Source organism: Triturus cristatus, chromosome 1_2 (genome assembly GCF_964204655.1).
Source record: "Triturus cristatus chromosome 1_2, aTriCri1.1, whole genome shotgun sequence".
NCBI classification, from domain to species: Eukaryota; Metazoa; Chordata; class Amphibia; order Caudata; family Salamandridae; genus Triturus; species Triturus cristatus.
The window spans coordinates 360,041,803-360,067,907 of NC_140580.1; the positions used below are offsets into that span (position 1 = coordinate 360,041,803).

The following is a 26,105-nucleotide window of genomic DNA, read 5'->3' on the forward strand; positions in this document are numbered from 1 at the left end:
CAGCATTACGGCAGGTGTGTTATGTCCCCTGTTAATCTGCGAAGTCGAGGGGCAAACCTGAGAAATTACTAGGACTGCTTTAATATCACAGGAAAATGTATTGGTCCTGGATCGACACACAGACCCTCATGTTGTTAGGTCTCGCCTGACCCAGCGCATGCGCTGGTCTGGCGAGACTTATTGAGAGGGCTCCAAAAAGTGCTTCCAGGCCAGCCTAGACCTACAGTGCATGTGCGCGGGCAAGCGCAAGCCGCGCTTTACCGCGATTACTTTCACTTTCATGTTTGATAGTGATCGCATTCCCGATCACTTTCACTTTCGCGGCCTCACGGCCGCTTTGCATAGCCAATAGGTCTCGCTTTTGGGACCTTATAAGTATTTAGTTATGCAACTGTTGCATGGCTCAACACTTATATTGTCCCAAAGGCGAGACCTATTGGCTATGCCAATGCTTGTTTTTCTTTTATCTCGCATTCATAATTGCAATTGTTGCAACACTTTTAAGTGCTTATTGTTTCCGATTGATTCTGCCATGTTGATTGCTTTGCTTCCTTCCCTAATTACATGGGTGACTGGGAGGGATTTCTCCATAGTATACAGTGGATGGTGTTGTAATGGTAAAATTAGTAAAAATGTTATGTTATTAACATTTATACAGCGCACGTACACCAAACAGTCTCTTGGCGCGAGATAACAGCACTATCACACTGCACTTGCAGTTTTAATCATAGGCCTGTTTGAACATCCAAGTTTTCAAAAGCTGTCTGAATCTGAAGCAGCAGGAAGTCACCCTGATTTCAACTGGTATATGAGTTTCATATTCGAGGGGCGAATAAAAAACATTTATTTTCCAGCAAGAGAGAAATTTACACTTTTATAAAGTCAATTGAAGGAATAGACAGTAAAGAAAAATCACAGAGTAGAAAGTGATAAAACAGCGTCCCTAAAACAAGTGTGAACAAGAGCTCCAGTATTTCCATGGATGCATACACCAGCTCTGTCTGCTAGCACCAAATTAACACATTAAATCCACACATTGATGCTGCCAAGTTCTAGAAAGTGTGATATTAAAACTCCAGCGATTACTGGATAACTTAAACTATCTCTGAAAATGTCAGGAGCTCTCATATTTGGGAATGTGACACTTTGTGTTCCATTTATTGTAAAGTTCTTTTATTTTGGGGGGGGTTATATTATAATACCAGTAATGTGTGTTATTATGAGTAGGTAACGCTTCGGGGACTCGACAACAGGTATGGATATGGTACAGAGTGCCACAATACAATATAATGCAAATAGCACAATAGATAACTGCAGTTCTTATTTGAAGAAGAAAATGTTTCCTTTGTAAGTACATGTGCAGATCAGCAGCACTTAGCTAGTAGCTCTCAGCTTGTGACATCACTATATGTTGCAATAGGAACGACTATGATGCCTCATAAGATGGACTATACCTTTATGATTGGCCAAGCGGGACAGTAGACAGAGAGGCAAGGCTCTCCGGGCCCTGGCTATATTGTCGGACCAGCCCCCGGGGTACAAGTGTGAAGCACTGCTGCTTTTGTTACTAGGGGACGATATTGCAACATTGCTGCAAAACTGGCCCCCATTGCTGCAAAACCGGACCCCACCCTTCCAGCCTCCCGGGGAAACGCCAGGCACCCGCTACAGCCAGTCCGGCCGTGGTGGAAGCTGTTGATCCTTCATAACAATTAAAGTCTCCAGAGAGGAGGGAAGAAATGACTCCGTACATTTGATCAGCAAACCCATTCAAAATCTCTCTTTCATTTTTTTGGGACAGCCATACCAAGTTCTCAGAAGCTGCCCAACCCTCCACATTTTTCTTTGTGTTGAGACGGGAGTAGTGGGGAAACAGCGCAGGAGAGGGTGGGGATAGTATGGAAGAGAAGTCAACGTGGAGTTGGAACAATGGGAAGTAGGCAGGGGAGCACTAGATAAGCTTTAAAAAAAATCTGAAAAACTCACATCAAACTATCTGGGGCAATCTTTCTGGAGAAAAAACCTTTTCGCAAAAATCGTTTGTCCTGACAGAAAACATTGAGCACAGTGGCTGCTGATTATGCAGACAACATTCAAACCTAAGCAGCATTGCCAATAAAACATTTAAAACAACAATAGCCTTGATATTGTACTTGCATGGAGTCAGAACAATTGCTGTCTTTTTCTTTACTGTTGTTCTGAAAAAAAGGGTTTTAACAAACATTTCAGCTCTTTATACTCACATACAGAAAAAACGAACCTACAGCAGGATCATTAAAATTTCGCCTGGCGTGCACAGGCCTCTATGCTTATTTTGGGGCATTTTTTCAAAGAAAAGAATTAGCTACAGATGTTTGTGTGGCCTGTGAGAAATTGGATTGTTGGTTGAGTGGGGGTGAAACCCTTCTCAAGCAGCAGCCACAATTCTTCTCAGGGTGAAGGCACAAGCAAACTCTAAATTAACCAGTGTTCACCTCCCTGATAGCTTGGCACAGAGCAGTCAGGCTTAACTCAGAGGCGATGTGTAAGATATTTGTGCAACACTTTAAACAGTAACACAGTTAAAAGACACCAGAAAAGCAGCCCACCTGAGTTAGAAAAATAGAGTAATGTTTAATAAATAAAACTAGCCCAAAATGACAAAAGCCTAATCAGTAGAACCGGAGATATGAATTTATAAAGAATTTAACTCTTTCAGTGCTCATGACGGAACCACGCCGTCATGAGCCACGGTTGCCGTGTGCTCATGACGGAGTGGTTCCGTCATGCTGCGGCCGTTGGCGGCCGCGCCGCACACGCGGCGCTAATTCCCCGCCTGTGCGGGCGATTAGCGCCGTGGGCTCCGTCATGACGGAACCACTCCGTCATGAGCACAGCCCAACCGTGGCTCATGACGGAGTGGCTCCGTCATGAGCACCGCGCCGCCCCCCCACACCCCCCAGCGCTGCAGCGGAATTTCCGCCGCAGTGAAGGGGTTAATGAAAATAGTGCCAAAAAGCACAAAGCGCCAACTCGGGATATCTAGTCATGCTTGACCAGGTCAAAGTCCCATTTTCAGGCCGCCCACAATGGAGCGCAGGTCGGATACAGTTCCTATATTTGTCCTGCTGAGGTTTACCTTCTTAAGTTTGTGCCAAGTGTCCCGCATGCATTGAAGAGTGCTGGGAGGAGCAAGGAAAGCATCGCTGGTGGCTGTCTGCATGGGGCGAATAGCAGGCCGGATGTCGCAGATGGGCCAGATGGAGCTTTGGGTTGGCGGTCCCCCAGGAGCGGTTGATTCTGTAGCGTGAAGAGCCTGGCTGGCATCGCTTTGCGCTGATTCTCTGTGTGAGTGGTGAGGTGTTGGTGCGAACGGGCCCATTCACGAAAAGTCTACATTTAAGTTTGCTGAGCCACACCAAGGGTCCAGGACCTGAGGGGTACCCTGTGGGGGCCAGGAACTTGCTGCTGCTGGGTCCCGGGGTTGGGTCAGGATGTTGAGGTGCCTTTTATGTCTCGGAGTCTCTTATCAGGAGGCCAGCAGACTATGCATTTGAGACACTTTAGTGCCCTGGGTTCAAGAGGAAGTTGCAGGTCTTGTTCTACTTCCCCAGGCAAGAGAACAGGCAGCAGGTCAGCACTGCAGGGCAGCAGTTCCTTCAAATCAGCAGTCCAGCAGAGTGGTAGTCCTTGTAGCAGCACAGGAGTCCTTCTTCCTGGCAGAATATCCACAGGTTCGGAAAGTGTACTGAAAAGTTGGGGTTTGAGGTCCAGTATGTATAAAGTGATACCAAATACCAAAGGGGATGATGGACGGAGCGTTTGAGCAAATCAAACACTCACCCCCAGTCAACTGATCTGGGTTTAATCCATCATCATTCTTTAGCTCACTCCACCACCCCAGTTCAGACATGGCCATATGCAAATCAGTCAGACCCTGTGCCTCATGGGAACAGTCCAGCCCGAACTGCCAAGCCATGTCTTCCCTGGACCGGAAACAAGCATCCTGGGACCCGTTTCGGGTTTATAACCCTCATCAGCCAGGCTATCTTGAATCCAGTGGCAAAGTGAGCAAGGGACCCAAGTCTGGACATACCCTGCCAACTTAGGGCGAACAAAGCCATACCAAAGGGGATGATGGACGGAGCGTTTGAGCATATCAAACACTCACCCCAGTCAACTGATCTGGGTTTAATCCATCATCATTCTTTAGCTCACTCCACCACCCCAGTTCAGACATGGCCATATGCAAATCAGTCTGGCCCTGTGCCTCATGGGAACAGTCCAGCCCGAACTGCCAAGCCATGTCTTCCCTGGACCGGAAACAAGCATCCTGGGACCGGTTTCGGGTTTATAACCTTCATCAGCCAGGCTATCTTGAATCCAGTGGCAAAGTGAGCAAGGGACCCACGTCTGGGCATACCCTGCCAACTTAGGGCGAACAAAGCGATACCAAAGGGGATGATGGACGGGGCGTTTGAGCAAATCAAACACTCACCCCCAGTCAACTGATCTGGGTTTAATCCATCATCATTCTTTAGCTCACTCCACCACCCCAGTTCAGACATGGCCATATGCAAATCAGTCTGACCCTGTGCCTCATGGGAACAGTCCAGCCCGAACTGCCAAGCCATGTCTTCCCTGGATCGGAAACAAGCATCCTGGGACCGGTTTTGGGTTTATAACCCTCATCAGCCAGGCTATCTTGAATCCAGTGGCAAAGTGAGCAAGGGACCCACGTCTGGGCATACCCTGCCAACTTAGGGCGAACAAAGCGATACCAAAGGGGATGATGGACGGAGCGTTTGAGCAAATCAAACACTCGCCCCCAGTCAACTGATCTGGGTTTAATCCATCATCATTCTTTAGCTCACTCCACCACCCCAGTTCAGACATGGCCATATGCAAATCAGTCTGACCCTGTGCCTCATGAAAACAGTCCAGCCCGAACTGCCAAGCCATGTCTTTCCTGGACTGGAAACAAGCATCCTGGGACCGGTTTCGGGTTTATAACCCTCATCAGCCAGGCTATCTTGAATCCAGTGGCAAAGTGAGCAAGGGACCCACGTCTGGGCATACCCTGCCAACTTAGGGCGAACAAAGCGATACCAAAGGGGATGATGGACGGAGCGTTTGAGCAAATCAAACACTCACCCCCAGTCAACTGATCTGGGTTTAATCCATCAGCATTCTTTAGCTCACTCCACCACCCCAGTTCAGACATGGCCATATGCAAATCAGTCTGACCCTGTGCCTCATGGGAACAGTCCAGCCCGAACTGCCAAGCCATGTCTTTCCTGGACTGGAAACAAGCATCCTGGAACCGGTTTCGGGTTTATAACCCTCATCAGCCAGGCTATCTTGAATCCAGTGGCAAAGTGAGCAAGGGACCCACGTCTGGGCATACCCTGCCAACTTAGGGCGAACAAAGCGATACCAAAGGGGATGATGGACGGAGCGTTTGAGCAAATCAAACACTCACCCCAGTCAACTGATCTGGGTTTAATCCATCATCATTCTTTAGCTGACTCCACCACCCCAGTTCAGACATGGCCATATGCAAATCAGTCTGACACTGTGCCTCATGGGAACAGTCCAGCCCAAACTGCCAAGCCATGTCTTCCCTGGACCGGAAGCAAGCATCCTGGGACCGGTTTCGGGTTTATAACCCTCATCAGCCAGGCTATCTTGAATCCAGTGGCAAGGTGAGCAAGGGACCGAAACCGGTCCTAGGATGCTTGTTTCCGGTCCAGGGAAGACATGGCTTGGCAGTTCGGGCTGGACTGTTCTCATGAGGCACAGGGTCAAGACTGATTTGCATATGGCCATGTCTGAACTGGGGTGGCGTGGTGAGCAAAATAACGATGGATTAAACCCAGATCTGTGACTGGGGGTGAATGTTTTGCCAATGTGCAACATTCCGTCCATCATCTTATGTGTTTTGCTGTTCACCCTATGTGGGAAGGGTATGCCCAGACGTGGATCCCGTGCTCACTACGCCACTGGAGTCAAGCTATCCTGGCTGAAGTGGGGTGAAACCCCGAAACCGGTCCTAGGATGCTTGATTCCGGTCCAGGGAAGACATGGCTTGGCAGTTCGGGCTGGACTGTTCCCATGAGGCACTGGGTCAAGACTGATTTGCATTTGGCCATGTCTGAACTGGGGTGGCGTGGTGAGCAAAATAACGATGGATTAAACCCAGATCTGTGACTGGGGGTGAATGTTTTGCCAATGTGCAACATTCCGTCCATCATCTTGTGTGTTTTGCTGTTCACCCTATGTGGGAAGGGTATGCCCAGACGTGGGTCCCGTGCTCAGTACGCCACTGGAGTCAAGCTATCCTGGCTGAAGAGGGGTGAAACCCCGAAACAGGTCCTAGGATGCTTGATTCCGGTCCAGGGAAGACATGACTTGGCAGTTCGGGCTGGACTGTTCCCATGAGGCACAGGGTCAAGACTGATTTGCATATGGCCATGTCTGAACTGGGGTGGCGTGGTGAGCAAAATAACGATGGATTAAACCCAGATCTGTGACTGGGGTTGAATGTTTTGCCAATGTGCAACATTGCTGTCCAGTATGTATACCCAGTTGTGCATTTGAAATGGGAGAGAAGCTTCTAGAGGCTTGGCTTCGAAGTACACGGATGCCCTGCCTTCCTGGCACTGTCTCCAGACTAACTACAGGTAGTATGCAGCTCTTTGTGTGGTGACAGGACACAGCCTATTCAAGTGTAAGTAAAGGTTAGGCACAGCACCTCCCTCCCTTCCTTCCAGTAATAGCCCATCCAGGCAAAACTAGGTGCCCCATTGTGTGTGACTGTCTAGGAGGAATACACAAAGCCCAACTGTCCTCTACACCCAGTCATATGACCCAGAAACAGGCTGCAGGCACCAATGGCTAAAGCAATAAAATGCCATCTTTCTAAAAGTGTCATTTTCAAATTTGCAATTTAAAATCTGACTTCACCATAAGTTAGCATTTTAAATTGTGATTCCAGAGACACCAAACATGAAGGGGAGACGTTTTCCCATTTGTAAATTACACTTATAAAATGTTATAAAGTAATTTCAATGTTATAGGAGAAGTAGACCTTGCAGTAGTGAAACATGAATTTAAGAGCTTTCCACTACAAGTGCATGTAAAACTTAAAAGTACATGTTCTACTTTTTACATACATTGCATCCTGCCCTCTGGGTTGTGCAGGGCCTACCCTAGGGATGACATATGTATTTAAAAGGATGTTTTGGGCCTGGCAAAAAGTTTATTTTGCTAGGTCGAAATGGCAGTTTAAAACACAGGCTGCAATGGCATGTCTGAGACATGTTTAAAGTGCTACTTAAGTCGGTGGCACAATCAGTGCTGCAGGCCCACTGGTAGCATTTAATTTACAGGCCCTGGGCACAGGTAGGGCCACTTTACTAGGTACTTGCAAGTAAATTAAATATGCCAATTGGGTATAAACCAATTCTACCCGGTTTAGAGGAGAGAGCACAAGCACTTTAACACTGGTTAGTAATGATAAAGTGCCCAGAGTCCTAAGGCCAGAAAAAACAAGGTCAGTAAAAATGGAGAAGGAAGGCAAAAAGTTTGGAGAAAGACCACTCTAAAGCTGACGTGTCTAACATGGCCCTTCTTTAATACCATTTGTGAAAATCCACAGTTAGTGGTTGCACCATGGAAAGTGCTATGCCTTAATTTGCATGGTGTCATGGCTGAATGCAAATGAAAAATTTATTTTGCCTATGCACTTATTTCATTGTACACATGCATGCACAGGGACTAAAAAGCCCTGAAGGACATACCAGCGCACCGTGCATGTATACAAACTATTATTTGTATGCGTCTCTGTGTTCACTAGATATTGGCATAAAAGGCATCTCTATTGTCCTGGTTTGTGAAATCTTTACTTATCATCCAGGTATTGAAATCTCTGTTGCAGTACGACCTCTAGATTTGATTAACTCGGCTACCTTGGACACTTGATTTCCTGTGCTATGTTCATGTGTGAAAACATTATCTAACCTGATTCACTCCAGCTCTGAAATATGATTGTGTGCCAGACAGTCTGCAAATAAGCTGAACAAAATTGGATAACAACAAAAAATGTTGATGGCACCTCAGATACTGTAAGAAACTTTCTTCAATCTTGTTCTCAGCGCTGTATATTTTCTCTGTCGCAGTTGAAAATAAAGTCTAGTTTGTTCTCAAGTTGTTTTCCAATTTACTTCTTAGGGTCGCCCATTGCGGGAACAGCAGGAAGTAGCCGCGGCAGTGATCCAAAGCTGTTATCGAAAGTACAAACAGGTAACAACAATAAAAATGGCATTATAGTCAGGGAAATGTGTGATTTCTGAAAAGTGTCCCAGGGATTTGTGGAAGGTTGAGAATGAAAGCCAAGATTTAATAACTGAAGTATGCTTCACGCTTTGCAACGGTTTAGATTAAATTCTATATATTCAGTTCGGAGGATTTTTCCTGGTTGATGCAATTTCAATAACATAATGGATTGTAACGATACTTACCAACTGTATTGCCTTAAAATAATTGACCGTGATGTTTTTTTTATCCTAAATGACAAATACGGTTTCATTTTGAGGTACAAATAATTTGTGTGAGCTTAAAGGAAAAAAGGATACCTTACTGTAAAAGAGATGGAAGACACTGGACATTTAAATGTCTTGCATGCAGATTTCTTTTGCGCTTAAAGGACCTACCTGTTCGCTTTAAGACATGATTCGGGGAATTTGGCTGTTTCTTTAGTAGAAGAGACAGTTTTCATGAGAACTGGACTGAAGCCTCTCGGAAACATTTTTTTAGTGTTTCAGCTGCTTGTTACTGGTTAGCTTGTCTTAAAATGGTCTGAAGCATTGTCTTTAATTATGAAACCACATTTTTAATTCTCGAAATAACTTATGAGTTTAAAAGCACCTGCTGCAGAGTTTGTTTCCTCGCAGTTTTCAGGCAAGAATTAAAATGTTAAGATAACTGAGGCTAATGTATCTGCTGGCAAGAGATCATAGTTTTGTCTAATGCAGTTTTGACTCATCATAATGTAGCACAGAGGGTTAATGTGCCTGCTACAAACATGTACCACGCAGATGCTCAGACCGTATTTTATGTGCTTAGCTCAGTGGGTTACTGCTTTGGTCACAGAGATCCTTTTGTTACTTGCAGTTCATAAGTTACAATTGTAATATAAGCCCAGTGACCGATTAACTGTCATCAAAGAGCTATATGCAAACTGGATGGTACAGGTTAGAACATTATGTTTCTTTCCCCCAGTCTGGCATTTTCCTCGTATAGCCAAAAAGGGTCTGTTTGGGTAGAAATACATTCTTATTAGTAAAGCCACCCCAACCACTGTGGTATTAATTAATTTATTTATTTGAGATTTATATAGCTCAAACATTACCCGTCAGGGTATCATCAGTGCGCTATACATAAAGCATACACGGCATAACATAAAAGGGAAAATGCAGGAAGGAATCAACAAGCAGCAAAAAAGAATACAATTTAACAGTCAATACAAAATAATGCTCGGCCTGGGAGGTGTTCACAGGTAAATAGACAAGCAGCGTGACTTCACAATGTGTTTTAAATCCTGAGTTTATCCTTCTGAAGACCAAACACTGCATACTAGTAGGCCTGGGTGGAATATCAATAAGACTGGAGTAGTTTCGATAATTCTGCATTACTCTTTGATGTATAATTACTCATAATTATGCGATTACTCCTGCTCGCGTAATGTGGGGGGAAAATCCTACTGGAAGAGCATATTTTGAAAGCTCGAGCAGCCGCTCGCTGTTTATATTCTGCTGCATTTAGTGCTATTTCTTAGTGCAAAAATGCATCCTCGTGTCCATTTTGGATGTTAGTGTGCATTTTACACTAAACACGTGGTGCTAAATACAGGGAGTAAATTGGAGAAAAATCTTACCCCAAGAGCATGTTTATCAAGCGCAAGTGGCTACTCACCATCACTATTCATGTTCTGTTGCATTTAACATTATTTCTTAGCACAAGTTGCATCCTCGCGTCCATTTTGGATGTCAGGGGACATTTATTTACTAAGATATAGCGCTAAACTCTTCTTGCATAGATCCGCGTAATCTCACAGAATTCTTAATTAATTCTCAGTGATTACGCTACTTGGAATTACACGTTTCACCCACCCCTAACTACTATAATTGATGACATGATTCCTACACCCTGTTATAGTCACAGTCTTATGTAACATTTACTATAAACTGATTTACACATGTTTGATTCATTGTCTCCGAATAATATATGCATGATGTAAAGTGCTGCGCCACCCACCACTGGTATGAGTGGTGCTATAAAAACAAATGGAATGCATGCGAGAGAGGAGCAATGGCGAGATGAGACACTATTCACTATACTTCATGGCGGTAGTGAGGAAATCCATGGAGAAAGAGGTCACTGGGGGTGGGCGCCAAAAAAGCCTGTTGCACCGGGCACTATCAGTACTAAAGCCAGCCCTAACCACACCTGTAAATATCATTCTTATTCAAATGTGCGGTAAAACAAAGGAGAAGAAAGGATTTTCTAAGTTTTGCTTTAAGCATAACTCAGTGCTGGAAGAGTTTGTGAGTTCACATAGGGGCAATTACAGGAATACCTTCAATTAAAACAGTTTCCAAATGTAAATGCAAACATGCCTAATTCAGATCAGTCTACACTCGTTTCACAAGTGCATTCTGCACACAGGTAAAAGGCAATACCCATTTGACAGAAGCATAAATGGGCAGAGCCCAAAATGTATGCCAGTTTCTACTGTGGACATCACAGTTGATGTACAGCAAAAGCAACTTTTGAGTGGCCATGCCAAGGCAGATGGATTCTGGCATATACCTAGTGTTTCACCCCTCATTTTGTTCTTCAACGATGAATGGGTAGGATAAAAAAATGTTTTGTGTATCTGCTTTTAGGACTGCACCATTTCAGCAAGGTTGTGTGCCCTTGTTTTTTCCTTCAATAGATGTTCTTTTGCAGCACTATATTCTTTATACTTGCCATGCGGATCTTGGAGTTTTGTAGGTGATAGTGATTTGGCCGATCTTCACCTGGTTTGTGACCACTGCTTCTGATATTGGCATTCATTGACTTCCTAGCAACTCTTTGCCATGGTGTGAGGCTGCACTTCAAAATATCTTCTTCTGCACATAAGGGATGCTCTTAGATAAATTTAGCAAGACATCTTCTGTTTCATACTGAGACACATAAGAACCAGATGACTTAAGAAGTACTTGACCGGAATGTGCCAAATCACCCACCCAAACATCCTTTCCATCACTATCAGACAACTAAATTACTTCAGATCAGCTGCTTGGTCTCACATCAACACTTGTCCTGAGGAATTCTGTACAGATGGACACCCGCTCCAGGGGCTATGCCTAGGACCATAGACTATTCCTTTTTTAATTGATTGTTGAACCACTGTAACGAGGAAGATCAAAGAAACTCTGATTCACTTGTTCTTTGATATGCCATTAGATAAATCTATATAGAAGTCTACAGAGATTCAGAAATGTCACTCAATTGATTAATTTCACACTGTCCTTTGTTCAATTTCACCATTTGTTTTAACAAGAAAGAAAGATTGGATGAGCCAGAGCCATTCCATTGCTTTTTTATGCAAACCGCCGCATGAAAGGCACTTTGTCTCTCTTGTTAACAGATTGTGTTTCAAAGATAACCCTATAAATATAGTGAGCTGATAAAGATTTTAAGTGGGCGGCATCTTTAAACGGAGTGAATGCAAGTCTTACCCTGGACATTGTGTAAAACCTGTGTGTGAAGAATTTGCCAGACAACTCTTTGGGGGAGCAATTGATAAAATTAAAAAAACAGTGGGGGCTTTCCCTGAATTTGTTATGTCTCTCTTTCCCCATCTGTGCTCTTTGATACAAGAAAGCAAGAAAGTCAAAGTGTATTCATTTTTCAAGTTAACAAACTTTTATTGACAAATAGTACAGGAAATCAGTAAGACAATTTTATCACTTTAACAACGAAACATGCTATCAAGAATCAATCTAGCCGAGGTATGTACATTAAAAACATTTTTAACATGAAAATTAAAATACTAATGAATGTCATGAGAATGCATTTCTGAAGTTAAGACAATGGAATGGAATAGATAAATGACCCAAACCCCTGATGATACAGCAAATTCAAATATAAATGTATTCATAATTTTTGTTTAGAGAGTGTTATAATTGACCTAATAGAGCAAATATTGACATCTCCATTATCCAGTTATCAAACGACGCAGTCAAATTGAACTTCAAGCATGTTATTGTTAGACATTTAGCCATTCTAAGTTATAATTGGCAGTGTCAGTTTCATCACTTGTTGTAAAACGGTTGAACCACATTCCATTACTATTTACAAAAACAAATTAGTCATGTGTCAACAAGTGAGAACGATTAGACCACATGATTATGTTTTGGATGCGTGGCAATCCTGTATTTTGCAAAAATTGTTTGGTGGTGTTCTACAGAAAACACCTGAGACATCTGACTTCTGAACAATTGCTCATTCACCCGAATTGGCCATAGCTGTCCAGAAGGATCTTCCTAGAAGGTGTGTTTTTGTGAATGACCATGTTGTGTGAAAGGAATGTGGGTAAATTACTAACTCCATATCCTATTGGGTGTGCCACCCTCTCCAGTCCTTAATTTTCTATCTGGAGTCTTCTTAATTTTATCAGGTCTTATAGCCAGATCATACTTGAATCAACCTTGTCTTTAAGCCAGGCCGACTTTATTTCTTAGGATATCCCTTCGTTTCATATTCAACAATTTAGGGGACATTTTAGATGATATACCTTTTGTCTTGTATTAGCTCCTCAATCTTCTGATCTTTTGGACAAGTGGTATCTACTTTCAGTCTCACAATTCTTTCAGCGTGGCATTGTGATGCAGTGGAGTTAAGTAAAACTGAGGTCCATCAACATACAATAGCTTGGTCTTCCCTAATGGGCTAGGGAGAGGTGCCGTAGAATTAGGGCTGACCAGCGGAGTACACAGACTTTTGCCCACTCCACGCTCTGCTTGGAGCATGAAGTTTGGCAAAAACTATGCATACCACCACGTAGTGGAGTTTACCACCCGCCCAGTATAGCATTATGTGCTTCATCATCACAAAGGCTTTTTTTTTAAATATATCATGTGCCTTATGTGCTTTTTGCTATGTTTTCAATGTTACTGAGTAAATTTCCTTACTTGCCGCAGTGGAACACAGGCCACCACCAAATCCTTGTTTTGAAGGAGGTCAACGCAAGAATGCACACCACTGAACTCAGTTCTACCACCTAAGCCTCGCTTTCAATGAGGCCAAGACCACAATGTAACAAAGACCAGCACAGTCTTCATTACCTAAGTGCTACCTCTTCCATACCTGCAGGCCACTCTCTGTATCCCACCGCTGCAGCAATAACTCTTTCGCTTTTTTACCTGAGTCTTACAAAAAGTCCAGTCTGGCTTTGAAGTCACACCATGTATGTGTGCAATCACAGTGCATTAATGGGTTGGGACTTGTCTATCTAAGGGGCCATTTTAGAGTCGGGTAATGGCAGAGGACAACATTGATAAGGACACCTTTGCCTCTATCCAAGATGGCTCCACTCACACAATTAATTGATTGCTTAATTGGAGTAACATCAGTGCATTCCTACACGTGTTTTTAACCCTGTCAGCTTATTGTCGTTTGCCCGTGCATGTTGCTTGACATTGGGAAGTCACGTCCAGCTCCTTTCCAAGCACCTTCCTCCTCGTGCACAGGAGCGTGTTCTTCGAGCGCTGCACTGACGACAAGAGCCGGAGGATCCTGGACAGGCTGGTAAAGTAACGCGCAAGCAAAAAAAACACACAACAGAACATACAAATACTACTTTCAAGAAGCTTTTCATGAAAATAGACCATGTGAGACATATCTCCCCACTGCATCTGACTCTGATTCTTACCATCCCAATATTGTTCTTTCAAAGATTGCGACTGCTTCATAAAGCTGGATATGCAGCACTATAATGCAGAAAACGACATATGCAAATATTCTGCTAAGAGGAATACATGGGAAAGAGTGTGGGAGTGATGGGGATTCCTGCCAAGTTATTGAAGTGCAACTGTTAACAGTCGGAATTTGGGTAATTGACTGCAGATACAAAGGCTCTGTAGCATAGGAGCAGTCCTATAATAATTTGCGCTGCGTGTTTCCTTCGATGAGCGGCTTTGAGATGGCATACAAATGTTACTTTGAGCAGGCATTTGAATCGACTTCTAGTGGAATGTTGGACTCTGAGATGTCCTGAGATGCGAAGAACTGTTCTGACTGGAGCTCTTTGTGGAGGGGCTCTGAAGGCTGTGATAGTGATCACCTCCTCTTCCTTCCAGTCTGTGTTCCTCTGCACGGCTTGGTGACAGGCCGGTCTGGGGTATATTTGTTAAGTACACTCTCACTTCAGCTTCCAACCGATAGTACCTGCCACTCAGAGCGCTAAATGAAATGTATGCCCCATTAGCCGAGCCACCTGTGCCATTACCTGTGGTCAGCTGCAAAATGATGACACTTGGCGTCCTCTCTTCTAATCTATGTACAGAAAGTTCTGTTGCCATCATGGGGGAACAGTTTATGTGTAATAATGTCCTGCGTATACATGAATATATGTGCGTATTGTAAACGTGATAAACATTTTATTCAATTCCATGAAAATGCTTCATTGGTTCAATGCATTCGCCTCTGCTGACTTCAGTGGCAACAGGAAGCTCTTATGTTCAAATCCATTACTACAATTCCACCAATCTCAGAACTCCGCGGAATCTCGCAGAGTTTTTCGGTAACTCCACGGAATTCCGGTGAGTAAAACTCCACGAGTTCCACCCACCCAACCCCACTTGGTGGAAGTAGATCTTCTGGGGTATCTGAACATGAACAAATCTGTCATCCATTTGATTCTTGCGTCTGCCTGAGACTGGCTAAAAATTATAAACATTATGCCGTTTTGTTTGGTCAGGGTCTTTTGGAGGGACTTTAGAAGTGCTCATCAAAGTTAAGAGCTCATTTTTAAGTTTGTGAATCTCTCTTTCTGTGTCCTTACCATACTCACTAGTTCTTAATATGTGGGGCTGACAGCACCTCCAGAAGGTTATAACTTGTGGGTGTTTTAGGACCGAATTGTACATGTTAGGATTAAAGCCAGTAAATGCTCTTACCTGCAGTCTCAGGGCCGGCAACCCCCAAACCCCCCTTTTCAATTGCCCACCACAGGGCGGCAAGGGAAACGAAGATCTCGCCAACAGACCCCGCCCCCACCCCTCCTGCTCTTCACTCTGGCCGCCATAGGGCAGCAAACTCAGAGACCACCACAGTATAGCTACGTCACTGCCACTAAGTGAATGGCGCTGTTAAATTAGTGTATCCCATGTTTACTGATGCAGTCTAAAGAACTAGAAACAATCTTAGTTTTTGTAGTTGTGTTGCCTGTTCCGAATGTGTAGGGCACCCTACTTGTAGGACCTGTCTATGCAATATGTAGCTTGCTCTGTGAGATCCCGCGGAACCTCAAATGAAGGCTACCCTCACAAAACACTCCCCAAGTTAGTACCTCTCCACGCCATCACTCTGGATGCGGTAGAGTGTGGAAAGTACCATAGGTGCCTTTGTGTTTAAACAAACATGAGAGAGTATGTGTCGAGTGATTTTAACTGAGGCTAAGGCCTAATAATTGGCTTGCCCCTAGCAGCTATAGAAAAAACGTGTAAGGAGTAGTTTGAATAGGCTTCCTCCTATATAACATCTCAATTAGATGTTTCAAAATTGTGTGGATTCGACCAGTGTATACCAATATACAAAATGAATTAAATGTAGTCATTTTTTAAGACCTGGGTAGAGAAGCCACTTTACAAGGGGTGGCGATTTTTAGCCTTCTATCAAGATCAAGTTATTTAGCAATTTGTAACGAAAAAAGTGAAAATAGCAGTTGCCATGTTGCGTAAAATAGGAGAAAGTGAAAATCGCTCTTTTTCTGTTTTCATATCATCCATTTTAAAAGTAGTCAGAAACGGCCTCAGGCGCTTACAGCTACCGTGGACTAATGTAGTATGAGGTATAGTTGAGCGAGCTTCTTGGTTTCTTAGTTGTCCTATCTCCTTGTTTGCCTCGTTAAAAAAAAAGACAAACATTCATCCGAATCAGCTGGACTGTTTGACACCGGTATTGTGATAGTCACCCCATAAATAAAGCCACTTGTAACACCTTTTTGCAGTTGCTTCACAAAATCACGGGGTTTGCAATTGCAAAATCTTGTTCGGCCATGTACTGAACGCCACTTACAAATGGGAGAAGCTTTTCAGATATGCAAAAGAGGTTGTGCGAATAGTTCTGAATTGCAATTAATAGGGGTCAATTTCGGGGCGTCTCTTGATAATTGCGTTTTGCAGTGGTATGCATCAGTGGTTACTGATTGGAATTGTGGCTGAAAACCATTGAAAAGTTACCAACATCTCAAAGGGATTGGTAACTGATTCACAGAGAGGAAGGTGTCGACATAAGAAAGCTTCCTCTTTGGGAATCCTGTTATTCATCTTTGGAGGGAACAGGCAGGTTGTCCAGGGTATCACAGTTTGTTCCCCTGAGCGATGTCAGCTCAAACAGGAAGCATTTTTTTTGTTCTAAAAGGAGCACCTTTAAGGAACACAGGATGAATTTAATAACATGTTTTCCATTTGGAAATGTGAATGTAGGAAAGCAGTAATGTAGTTACTTACATGCCACCCAACATGTGTGTGGGGGAGGAACAAAAAAAATCTGCCTAATTAGTATTAATTTGGCAAGTCGTTCTTCGTCCCTCCTCCCACAAATGGACAACATTTGATGTGACCACTTATAGCATCGCAAAATTGCACTCCTAAAAATGTGGTGTGCAATTTAAAACTACTATTTGCAACCTGCTGTACATCAGGCCCATATTCAATTAGAAACAGCACAACTAAAAGAGTTCATAGGATGAAAGGGAAAAAAGAACAACCCAATCAAATCCAATAGTCTTAGTCTTTCTTCGATGTCAGTATGAATACATATATCCATTCTTACACATCAGCTGGGAAAATTATATTCATTAATGCCATTGTGCTGGTTATATACATTCTTTGGTGCCAGTTTTAATAGTTACTTCATCCTTTGATATCAGTACAGATCCATATATTCACACTTTGATATGTGTTGATAGTTACATTCATTTTATGTGGTCATGGATAATTATATTGATTTGATGATGCGATCATGTCAAATTATATCGACAGATCCATTCATTCGCTAATATCAGCCTGGATATAGTTTCATTCTTGGACGTCAGTGTGTAGACCTGCCTTTACTCTTTGTCAGCGTTCATAACCCTTTAATTCTATGATGTCATTATGGATAATTAGTATCTGTGCTTTGATATCTGAGTGTTTAGTATATTTATTATCTGGTAGTGTGGATAATTTGTTGTATCCTTTGCATTGTGGTTAGTTATGAGCACTCTAGCGCGTCACTGTTGGTAGTTACCTCTTTCCACTGATGTCATGGTGAGATCTTGGCTGGTATGCAAAAAAAGCACTACCGGACCCCGCTACCCTTACAAACCTCCGTCCGATCTCCCTACTCCCAGCCTTCTGTAAACTTACAGAGAAAGCTGTTAACAAACAACTTACTGTCTTCATGGAAAATAATAACATCTGGCATCCCAACCAGGCAGGTTTCAGAGCCCAACACTCCACAGAATCAGCCCTGATCTTTTCCTCCGAAACTCTCCGTGGAGCATTAGATCAGGGAAAGAAAGCAGTCCTGGTTCTATTAGACCTTTCCGCGGCGTTTGATACGGTGTCTCATGCCATTCTATTAGACCGACTAGCCGCGGCAGGAATTGTTGGAACCGCATTGAACTGGATAAAGAGCTTTCTCGTGAATAGAAGACAAGTTGTGGTCTTAGGACAGTACAGATCAGAGGAAAAGTTAGTAGGATCTGGAGTCCCTCAAGGATCCTGCTTAAGTCCCACACTTTTCAATATATACATGGCCCCGCTAATCACTCTTATCTCATCCTTTGGCATAGACACCATTGCATATGCAGATGATACTCAGCTCATCCTAATACTGGAAAATGATACCCAAGAAGCCGAAAGAAGGCTCCAAAGCTGCCTTACCGCCACTTTCAAATGGATGAACTTGAATCATCTCAAGTGCAATACTGGGAAAACAGAAATCCTTCCCTTTGGTAAGGATAATTTCTTCAATCCCTCAGTATGGTGGCCGGATGATGCTATTGCTCCCCCTAGCACTGCCTCCTCAGTCCGTAACCTAGGGATCAAATTTGACCCCACCCTGAGTTTCAAACAGCAAGCCACAGCCGTAGCAGGGACCTGCTTCGGAATCATTAAAGGACTCAGGAAATTCTACGACCTAATTCCCCTTTCTGCAAGGAAAACGGTCGCAGTAGCCCTTATCACCTCCCGCATCGACTATTGTAATAGCCTATACGCAGGGACTAACAAAGAAGTCCGCCATAAATTACAAATTGTACAGCATGCGGCTGCCAGATTAGTACTAGGGTGGAAAAAGAGGACCTCAGCTACGGCAGCAATGAACCTCTTACACTGGCTGCCTATTAACAAAAGGGTGCTCTTTAAAATTCTACTGATCACCTTTAGGGCTTTCAATGGAAAGGGACCCAACTACATACTAAAAATGTTTAAACATTACAACCCCACGCGATGCCTTAGGTCTCAAACGGCCAATCTTCTTATCATTCCTAAGTTCAGACTCAAGACTAAAGGAGGAAAATCTCTGGCAGTACTTGGGTCCAAGGCCTGGAACCTTCTTCCCTCCTCCCTCCGTCAAAACTCTACAGAAGCGACTTTCAGAAAGGCCCTCAAGACTTGGATTTTTGCTCTCCCTGAATGGCAGTGCAAGAATCTAGTCTAATTACCTTCCGCATGTATCATCATCAGGATCTGATTCTTCTCTACAGCGCAAAGATGCTCCCTGGAGTGCAACCTGCGCTTTATAAAAACCCCATTACATTACATTTACATTACATGCGCATTTGTGACTCTAGCTGTCATTGCCATGCCTCTTATTGTATACATGGCTCTTGTAAATTGCATACTGCTTTGCCTTTTGTTACACCCAATAATAGATGGTTTCTGGTTGTGAAGAAGAGGCTGGGGAGCACTCACCAAGCTCTGTGTGCCTTTGATAATTGACTCCAGCTGTTGTTTTGCAGCATGTGACACGAACAAGCTCCCCTAGGTGGATTTCTGTCTCTCTAAACATGAATGTATTGATTGCCTTATGTGTTGCTATTGTTATATTTCTCCCTCACATGAATGCATGACATATGCAACGTGTTTGTTGCGTTTACTGTGTTCTTCAGATGTCCTGTAATCAAACAAAATGTACATGTTTCCGAACTACTGGAAGGCTGTTAAAACCTTGGTGGACAAAATATTTTTATGAATGATATAATGTTAGAAAAAAATATGCCCTTATTAAATGGGAAACTGGAGACAAACATAAGTATAAGGTATTTTAGCAGTAAAATTATAAAGTCACATCTGAGATAGCATTTGTGGGGAATTTAATTATTTGCTATTTTATTGTTCTTCAGAAAAAACTGTCCTTAATGTGAACAGACTTTTCTCCCAGTGCGTGTCTATTTCCTGCCCGGTCCACATGCCTCGCATGGCAGGAACAATGAACGTCCAAATACCACCCCCCAAATTCCACGGACCTTCTGATGTTCATCCACAGGCAGCCATGTTGTGGATGGGCTGAAGATCAAGGGACAGCCATGGCTAGAATCCCACTGATTTGCAGTGTATAACCTTATTTGCCAAGCCCTCTTAGTGATCCTGAAAATGTCTTCCATGTTTGATTCAGCAAAGATAAACCATTAACAAAAAAAATTATAATAGCCGTCATTAACCCCAAATATGCCATTCACTGCCAGTGGAAAGTGTTGCATTTTTGAATTTAGTAAATTCATGCTTTTTTCACATTAGCTCTAGAAGAGAGACCTTCTCAGCATCTGCGTTAGAGGTTGTCATGGATGTTGTTTTACTGTTTTCATCCAGTCACCTATTGTTTTTTCACAGGTGATTGTAGCTGTTAGTGCCTCAAACATTTTTAATTATATGGAACCGCTGTTTTGTATTCTAGAAAACCTCTTGAGGCTCCAAGGAACAGTAAACACAGATGGCTACATGTTTTGTTTAAGTCAGGTAGAATTACAGCAAAACTTGCATTTTCACGGTATTTTCAACCACCTGTAATGCAGGTTAATGTCTAAGGTGAAGTACTAATCATGCTCAGCAGTATACTACCCTTTGAGTTTACTGCATTGCAGAAGATGTTCACTTTTCCCTTTTTCTCTCCCGAATGCCCAAACCTTTAATTGTTTATTCCTTTCATGAGCAGGCCTGGCTTGTATCTCGCGTACACATTTGTCTATCTGCTGTTCCCTGCACTGAGCACCATGAGTTGCATTGTGTCACTAATGCTTGATGGGCATTGCTACAAACACTGCCCAGGTTGAGTCAATTTCGTTCACCACCTTTTTGTGTTTTGTTATGAGCTCTGCATACGGTGTGGGACCTTGAAGTGTTGAATGCACTTCTTTCGCACCGTCTGTCACTTCTGCTTTTGGAGTTGTAGTGCATTCACCAAAGTGGATAAACATACCCCATCCCTTCTTTGCTGGAGTAGTTATGTTTACTGATCACATTCGCAGTGGCGGCTGCTCCATTAGAGCGGAGGAGCGCCCCCCCCCCCAAATATAATTATAATAAAACAAGTTTTAAACCTGTTATATTATCGTTTTATTTTAATCCCCTGGCCCCGCCCCTAGGACTCTGACGAGTCTTGGGGGTGGGACCAGGGGATGGTGGGGGAGTGGTGGGCACTCCCTTCACTGCGCATGAGGGTTTTGCAGGCCGTCTGAGGCCGGCCAAACCCTCATGCGCAGTGAAGTTCTCTCCAGCTGCGTTGCTGAGGCTGAAGAAAGCAGGCACATGCTCCTAGTCTGCTTACGGGCCAATACTGACGCTGCCTTCATGTAGCATCAGGATTGACTGCAGTGCATTCTGGGAGCCTGTGCCCAGATGAAGGAAGAGCGCGATGCTGCAGGAAATGGTGGCGAGTTACTTTTTTTCTTTCTTTCTTTCTTTTTTTTTTGTCCCCCAACTCCCCCCTCCCCACTCCCCACTCCCTTCTCCTTCTCCGGCCCGACGTATTATGTTCGTAATGTGAAACATTCTAAGCAGATATTAAACAAGTATTTTTCCAAACATTCTATTAACTTGAGACTTCCTGAAGTCACCATGTTTTACACACAACAACGCTTGTTTAAGCAAATTTTAGGGGGCACCCAAGTGAGCCCTACTATTGCGTCAGCCAGGTAAAAACAGTACATTTAATAATTAACATTTTCAGATAAGTAAATAGGATTTTTCTTTGAATGCAGCTTCTCATAATTCTAATAACGTGTATTTTATGTATTGAGACTTTAGATTTCTTATTTATATTCATTATAGTCGGTAACTCTAAAATAGTTAAATAGCGCTATGCAGTTTGCAAGAAAGTACATCGAAATTATAACGGTAATGTTGTGAATGCAACAAGTGCTGCTTAGCTGTATAAATGCAAATGTATTTTAATTTGAATATATTTACAGCCAGTATTCACAGCCTCTCAGAAATTGCAGTGTGATCAGTTTTTCCTAATTAATATTTCTATGTTGTATGGAAAAAATTGAAATGTATGCTTTTGCCGGAATAAGATATGGCTGTGAAATATTAAGGCATTTCAAAATAGGAGAATAATTAACCTCTTGAGTCTATATCTTTTCTAAGGTATGTCGTCTCTTCAGTATTTTAACCTCTTCATAGCCACTTGGGTGAGCCCCTAGAAGCAGAATGTTTTGCTCTGTTTTGGCTGCATATATAGTTAACTCGATATTAACACAGCAACAAATAAAGTTCCAAAAGAATAATGGGTATAACAAATGTTAACTATATCAATTGGTTAGTTAGCCATTCAATATTTAGGGATGTATGTCATTACATCGCATACTAATACCACGCGTGCCATTACAACGCGGGTATTACTACTATGCCATTACTTCGCATACTTTCACCACGAGTATGCCTTTAACACACATGCCATTACAACGCAAAGGCATGCATGGTAGAGCTATACCCGTGGTAAAAGTATGCAAGGTAAGTGACAACCCTACACCTACACAACACACTACTCCCACCCCTACACTACCCCAACCCTAAAACACTACTACACTACAACACTACCCACACTACTCCCACCACTACACTAAACCTAAAACACTACTACACTACCCACACTACTCCCACCCCTACACTACCCTAAACCCTAAAACACTACTACACTAAAACACTACCCACACTACTCCCACTACACTACCCTAAACCCTAAAACACTACTACACTACCCACACTACTCCCACCCCTAAACCCTAAAACACTACTACACTACCCACACTACTCCCACCACTACACTACCCTAAACCCTAAAACACTACTACACTACAACACTATCCACACTACCCACACTACTCCCACCACTACACTACCCTAAAACACTACTACACTACCCACACTACTCCCACCCCTAAACCCTAAAACACTACTACGCTACAACACTACCCACACTACTCCCTCCACTACACTACCCTAAACCCTAAAACACTACTACACTACCCACACTATTCCCACCACTCCACTACCCTAAACCCTAAAACACTACTACACTACCCACACTACTCCCACCCCTACACTACCCTAAACCCTAAAACACTACTACACTACAACACTACCCCCACCCCTACACTACCCCTAACCCTAAAACACTACTACACTACCCACACTCCTACACTACACTACCCTACCCTAAATCACTACCCCCACCCCAAGCACAATCAGCCTTACCTCTTTCCTTGTGGTTCCAGCGTCGCCGTCTCTGCTCCCGGTTCCTGCTTCCTGTGCCGTCAGAGGTCCGCTCAGAGGTCCACATCGTTGTGAGGAAACAGCCTCAGTTTCCTCACAATGACGTGGATAGCCATTACATCGCATGCCTTGTAAAAGCGCATGCGATGTAATGGTATGCGTTGTTTTTACCATGCGTTGTAACATCGCATGCGTTGTAACGCATGCGATGTAATTGCAAAGCGTGGTAAGAACCACGTTGAAATAGCTGTTCCCCAATATTTAGTATGCAAATGCATTTACAAAATGGAAATATCCAAGAAAGTAAACGGACTGATTTAATAATAATCAGACACTCAGTTATATATAGAGTGCTTGTATTGGCTGGACTTTCAATTAATGTTTGGTTACCAGTCTTAAACTCCTGGGCGTTATGCAGAGAATATACTTTTAAACGTGGGAGATTATTTGTTTAACCAATTAGGTGAGTGCGTTTGCTCTATTGTAACTTACAAGAGTTTGTTTCTACCAAGCTACTACAGGCACGAGCTAGTATATTTTACATCCTGCACCAGGCTGTTCCAAATCACACACTTCCACAAATTATTGTGGGCATATGGCATCTTGATGGATCAGCAGGAAAATGCGCTCTCCTGTTAGATGCGGGTACAACTGCTAAAGATATGAAACCCACTTTGGAGAATGTTGTACTTTATTAAAACTGGGAAACCTCTCCCTGGACCCTGTAAAGCACCTAAGCACTCAGGTGTGATTCCCCACCTACCTTTCCTGTCCTGGTGAAGAACGCCGAAATATGCGAACAGACTAGCAAAACAATTCAAAGAGTTAGCTATCCTACCATTATATACGCGTTTTACCGGAGGTAATTACTTTAAGAACCGACCTGGGGTGGATGGCAATGGGATTGTCCTGGTAGAGAAGCACAAAGCCGTCCTACTCAGAAAATAATATCAGTACAACTGGGTCAGGCACATCACCTGTCTATCAGGGCTGGTCACTACTAACTATTACAGAACAGCCTCTCCAGCACTCATGTACTCTTCACTTGTACCCACCGTGGCTAGGCCTGAAGAGTGTGCATGTTCACAAACGTATTTATGCAGATTTACATCTGAGGGTGTAGAAGAGAGAAGGTGTGTGAGGGTGTGCGCACGCGTGCGTGCATGGGTGAGTTGGGCCTGGTGCCCAACCACGGTGGCCAGTGCTTAATTTGTAAAAACTAAAAAAAAAGTGCCACGGCTCTCGTCAGGAGGCAGCTGCAGCTTGCACCACATTGCCCCTGCCAGCCCTACCAATTATAGTAACCCCACAACTACTAACCATCACACTCCTACAAGTGTGACATTTCGAATTTCCAGGCCACCACAGCTGTAGGAATGGCTTGGGCGACAGGTGATAGTAAGTTTTAATATATATTGAATTAATAATTGACTGTTATTGTGGTCATCTCTAATTTAGCCAGACAGCGCCACCTTGTGTGTCGGTGTCAGAATTCCACGAGGCGTTGCTGCATGTGCTGCCAATTCCACATATAATGAAATGTAAGTCTTTTTCCAGAGCTTGGGCTGAGAATCTGTATTTACTTATTTAACCGTCTGAAAAAATAATTTACAAAAGCATTAGTATATATCCTCATTCCAGAAAGCTGTTTACCTCACGGTTTAAGCCATAATGTGCTGCTTATATATTTGGGCAATAGAGCCATTCAATCTTTTTCGCTGGACTCAAGGAACCCCGTTATCTACTCGGGGGGGGGGGGGAAGGGGGGGGGGGAAGGGGGAGGGGGTGGGGAAAGAGATGGAGTAGACAGCAGCTTGTCAGTTCTTTACGAAGTTAGAGGCGCGTGTCTGCTTTGATTAGCGTCCACCTTTGCTTTTACTTTTCATCCTGTAATATTTGTAAATGTTGAAACCTGTTTACTGCTCTGTGAATATTATGACTGACATTTTTCTCTGATGAATCTTCTAATACCGACACAGCTTTCCGCTCTGGTACCCGAGGAACGTTTTGGGTACCCAGCTCCATTTGTCATGCATCTTTTATTTCAAAGTCTGAAAAATTGTTTATTGACATTTATCGCTTTTAATGTATAGCTTGCTTTCTATAAATACAACGCTGACCTTTTATTTTATTCTCATCCTCAAGCTTACGTGGATAGCCTTGAAGGTAATAATTTAATAAGATACATATATAGCAATATTAAAGCATTTTCTCAACGCGTTAGTCCTCTGTGGTACATGGACGCCACGTTTGCGGTCACATTCTGACTAACACGGAACCGGAAGTACGACAAGGCTGTGCTGTTTTTCCTGTTAGATGTTACGAGTGGAACCAGTGCCGATGGTGCGATGTAGCATGCATCTGTGGCTGCTAGGCCTGCTCCAAGTGCGTTTGAGGTAGCAGAGAACACCGGAGAGGGCACGATTCAGTAACCTGTGTTTTGTAGGCAGGGGCAGCGCTGATCAAGTGGTATTGATGGTTACCTACAATCCAGATCCTCTAAAATGCACATAGTCTGTGAGTGTGCCGGTACTCCACGGAACATTAAGGATCTTGCCTTGACTGTAGACTGATGCTGTTCCGCAGATCTGTGTAACAGGTGTGTGTGTGTGCGTGCGTGCGTGCGTGCGTGCGTGAGTACGTACATGAGGGTTCTTGCAAAGGTAACTAACCTCCGAGACAATGCGTAATTCACTGATATTCTTCTGTGGCAGAATCTGCCTTTCCACATATGAAACTCGCCCCATCATATCTTTTCAAATTACTTTCCGCATTAATCTCATGATGGGTGCAAGGCATGGGGCAAACGCCCTCTGGAGAGGAGTATGAAATATACGCATTCCCTTTTCATCTACAACGCATGTGACCTTTTCCTGATGGGATTTTACCCCATAATCGAGGCAAATCCTTCAATTCACCAATCCCTACCGAGAAAGGAGAACCATTTAGCATCAGTTGGAGACGTACCTTAGACTGGCAATGAAACGAGTTTGCCAGCTAAAGACGGATGTCCCTCCAAGGCCTTTGTTAAATTTTGAATGAATAATGTTACTCTTGAAAAGCATTCACAGTCTTACAGAGGATGCAGAA

At 43.4% G+C, this 26,105-nt stretch overlaps 1 protein-coding gene across 2 annotated transcripts in view; it reads left to right on the forward strand.

The window, feature by feature from the left end:
- Positions 1 to 26,105, forward strand: part of CAMTA1 (calmodulin binding transcription activator 1) — a 3,052,768-nt gene that overhangs the window by 2,949,950 nt on the left and 76,713 nt on the right. For both annotated transcript variants that reach the window (XM_085604480.1, XM_085604488.1), the window contains exons 18-19: positions 8,212 to 8,283; positions 25,161 to 25,181. In XM_085604480.1, the coding sequence (XP_085460606.1) occupies positions 8,212 to 8,283; positions 25,161 to 25,181 (93 nt within the window). The remainder of the gene's footprint in view (positions 1 to 8,211; positions 8,284 to 25,160; positions 25,182 to 26,105) is intronic.